Below are 2,233 nucleotides of genomic sequence, written 5' to 3' on the forward strand. Positions count from 1 at the left end.
AAATGAGACATTCAGCATGTTCTCATATTCTTTTGTGTATGTGCTGTACCATGAAATGCATATGGAGAAAAGAAGTTAAAATTGTCTTTTCAGTATGAGGGCTGGTTTTGAGTGATGTGATGAGACCAAATGAGCCAGAACTTGTTATCCAAGTTGTCTTAGATAACAAGTAAAACAGCTCAGTTGTCACACCAGGAGATTAAAGCTCATATTACATGCTTTATTGTTATCTGCATTTCAGTCATTGCTACAGAGTTTGCACAGTAGCCTTTGTTTTAATGTCCTTTTCCAGCCATGTTTTCTGGTTTATTTCTTCTTGCTGAAGCAAGTCTTCTTGGATGTACTGGCAACCTCTTAGACTTTGAAAATGTAATCTTTTGCTGAACATCTGTATCTGCTAGGTTTTATCAGTTGTGGTTAATCCTTTCTTTCTCTCCCCAGGTGTTTATGCACTGGATAGTATCATGCAAAACTGGTTTACACTTTTCACTCCAACAGAAGCCACTAGTATTGTTGCTACAACAGTGATGTCCAACAGCACCATCGTCCGTCTGCACCTGGACTGCCATCAGCAGGAGAAATTGGCCGGCAGTGCGAGGACGCTTGCTCTACAGTGTGCCATGAAGGATCCTCAAAACTGTGCCCTCTCTGCCCTGACCTTATGTGAAAAAGATCATATAGCTTTTGAGACCGCTTACCAAATTGTTCTGGATGCTGCTACAACCGGCATGAGCTACTCACAGCTTTTTACTATAGCACGATACATGGAGCACCGTGGTTACCCCATGCGGGCCTACAAGCTGGCCACTTTGGCCATGACTCATCTCAGCCTGAGTTACAACCAGGACACACACCCTGCCATTAATGACGTTCTGTGGGCATGTGCACTCAGCCACTCCCTTGGGAAAAATGAGCTAGCAGCTATTATACCTCTGGTGGTCAAAAGTGTCAAATGTGCCACAGTACTGTCCGACATTTTGCGTAGGTGTACTTTGACCACTCCTGGCATTGTGGGACTTCACGGAAGGAGGAACTCTGGTAAGCTCATGTCACTGGACAAAGCCCCTTTAAGACAACTCTTGGATGCCACAATCGGAGCCTACATTAATACAACTCATTCGCGTCTCACTCACATTAGCCCGCGACACTATAGTGAGTTTATAGAGTTCCTTAGCAAGGCCCGAGAGACCTTCTTAATGGCTCATGATGGACACATCCAGTTTACACAATTTATTGACAACTTAAAACAAATCTACAAAGGCAAAAAGAAACTGATGATGCTGGTTCGTGAGCGGTTTGGTTGATGAAAGTGTGTGAGGGGGGAAGGGGTGCTTTGGTTTTACTTTAGCCTGCCTTTGTATCCTTTTGAACTTAAAGAAAGAGAGCCACACCGGTATTATATGTGTATAGTTATATTGAGTTTGCAGACTAAACTGTCATGTTGTGAAAGTTTGTGTTTAATTTTTTTTTTTCCTTTTTTTTGTTCTGTTTGAGAGAGAGGTTAAAAAAGGTTTGGTTTACACTGAGTATATGTTGTCAAGTGGCAAAAGTCCACATCACTCTCCTTTCTGTATATGTTCACAGCCTCAAAAACAAACATATATTGCAATGGCTTTAAAAAACAAACAGAACACCTCCATCCTGTAATAAGTACCTCGAATGGATTCAGCTTTACTCGTTTGTAACTTATCCTTACATTTCAGCATATTTAAACAAACCAACAAATGAAATACTAATAGTTAAAAGGCTGACCACGTGGCTTTGCAGTGCTGTTCATCCAGAAGCATGGCACACAATGCTTGTGCATGTGGAAACTTAGCAACTGTCAACATACATTCTCAGGGATTTATTAAAAAAAAAAAATTAAAAAATGAGAGCATTTATTGTACTGTATATATAATTATAGTATGAATATTGAAAAATATAACATTAACTAATTTATAAAAAAAAATCTATGTAATGCAAAATACTTGAAGCTGCAGTAGCTTGGTTTTAAACAAAAAAGAAAACCTATCCGAAGGACTAAAGTGCGCCTTGCTTCAGGGTTGGCTCAGGTGGTGAACTATATGCTGGGCATCTATGCAGAGCCACCTTTTGGATTGCATGGTTGGACTGATACCTATTGGGGAAAATTTTATATATATATATTTATACAACCCGTGTATACATATATATGTATACACACATACACACATGCTTGTAACAGGCACTATAGTAAAGAGGGACAACAAGA

General features: G+C 39.9%; 1 protein-coding gene across 1 annotated transcript; it reads left to right on the top strand.

The window, feature by feature from the left end:
- Positions 1-441: 441 nt before the first annotated feature.
- LOC104505555 (zinc finger SWIM domain-containing protein 6-like) lies at positions 442-2,225 on the top strand (the record flags this gene model as incomplete). Its single annotated transcript, XM_010153403.1, has 1 exon — positions 442-2,225. A coding segment is annotated over one exon (863 nt), but the record flags the coding sequence as incomplete, so codon positions are not given.
- Positions 2,226-2,233: the final 8 nt, after the last annotated feature.

This window comes from Eurypyga helias, unplaced genomic scaffold (assembly GCF_000690775.1).
Source record: "Eurypyga helias isolate BGI_N326 unplaced genomic scaffold, ASM69077v1 scaffold2096, whole genome shotgun sequence".
In the NCBI taxonomy this organism is placed as follows: domain Eukaryota; kingdom Metazoa; phylum Chordata; class Aves; order Eurypygiformes; family Eurypygidae; genus Eurypyga; species Eurypyga helias.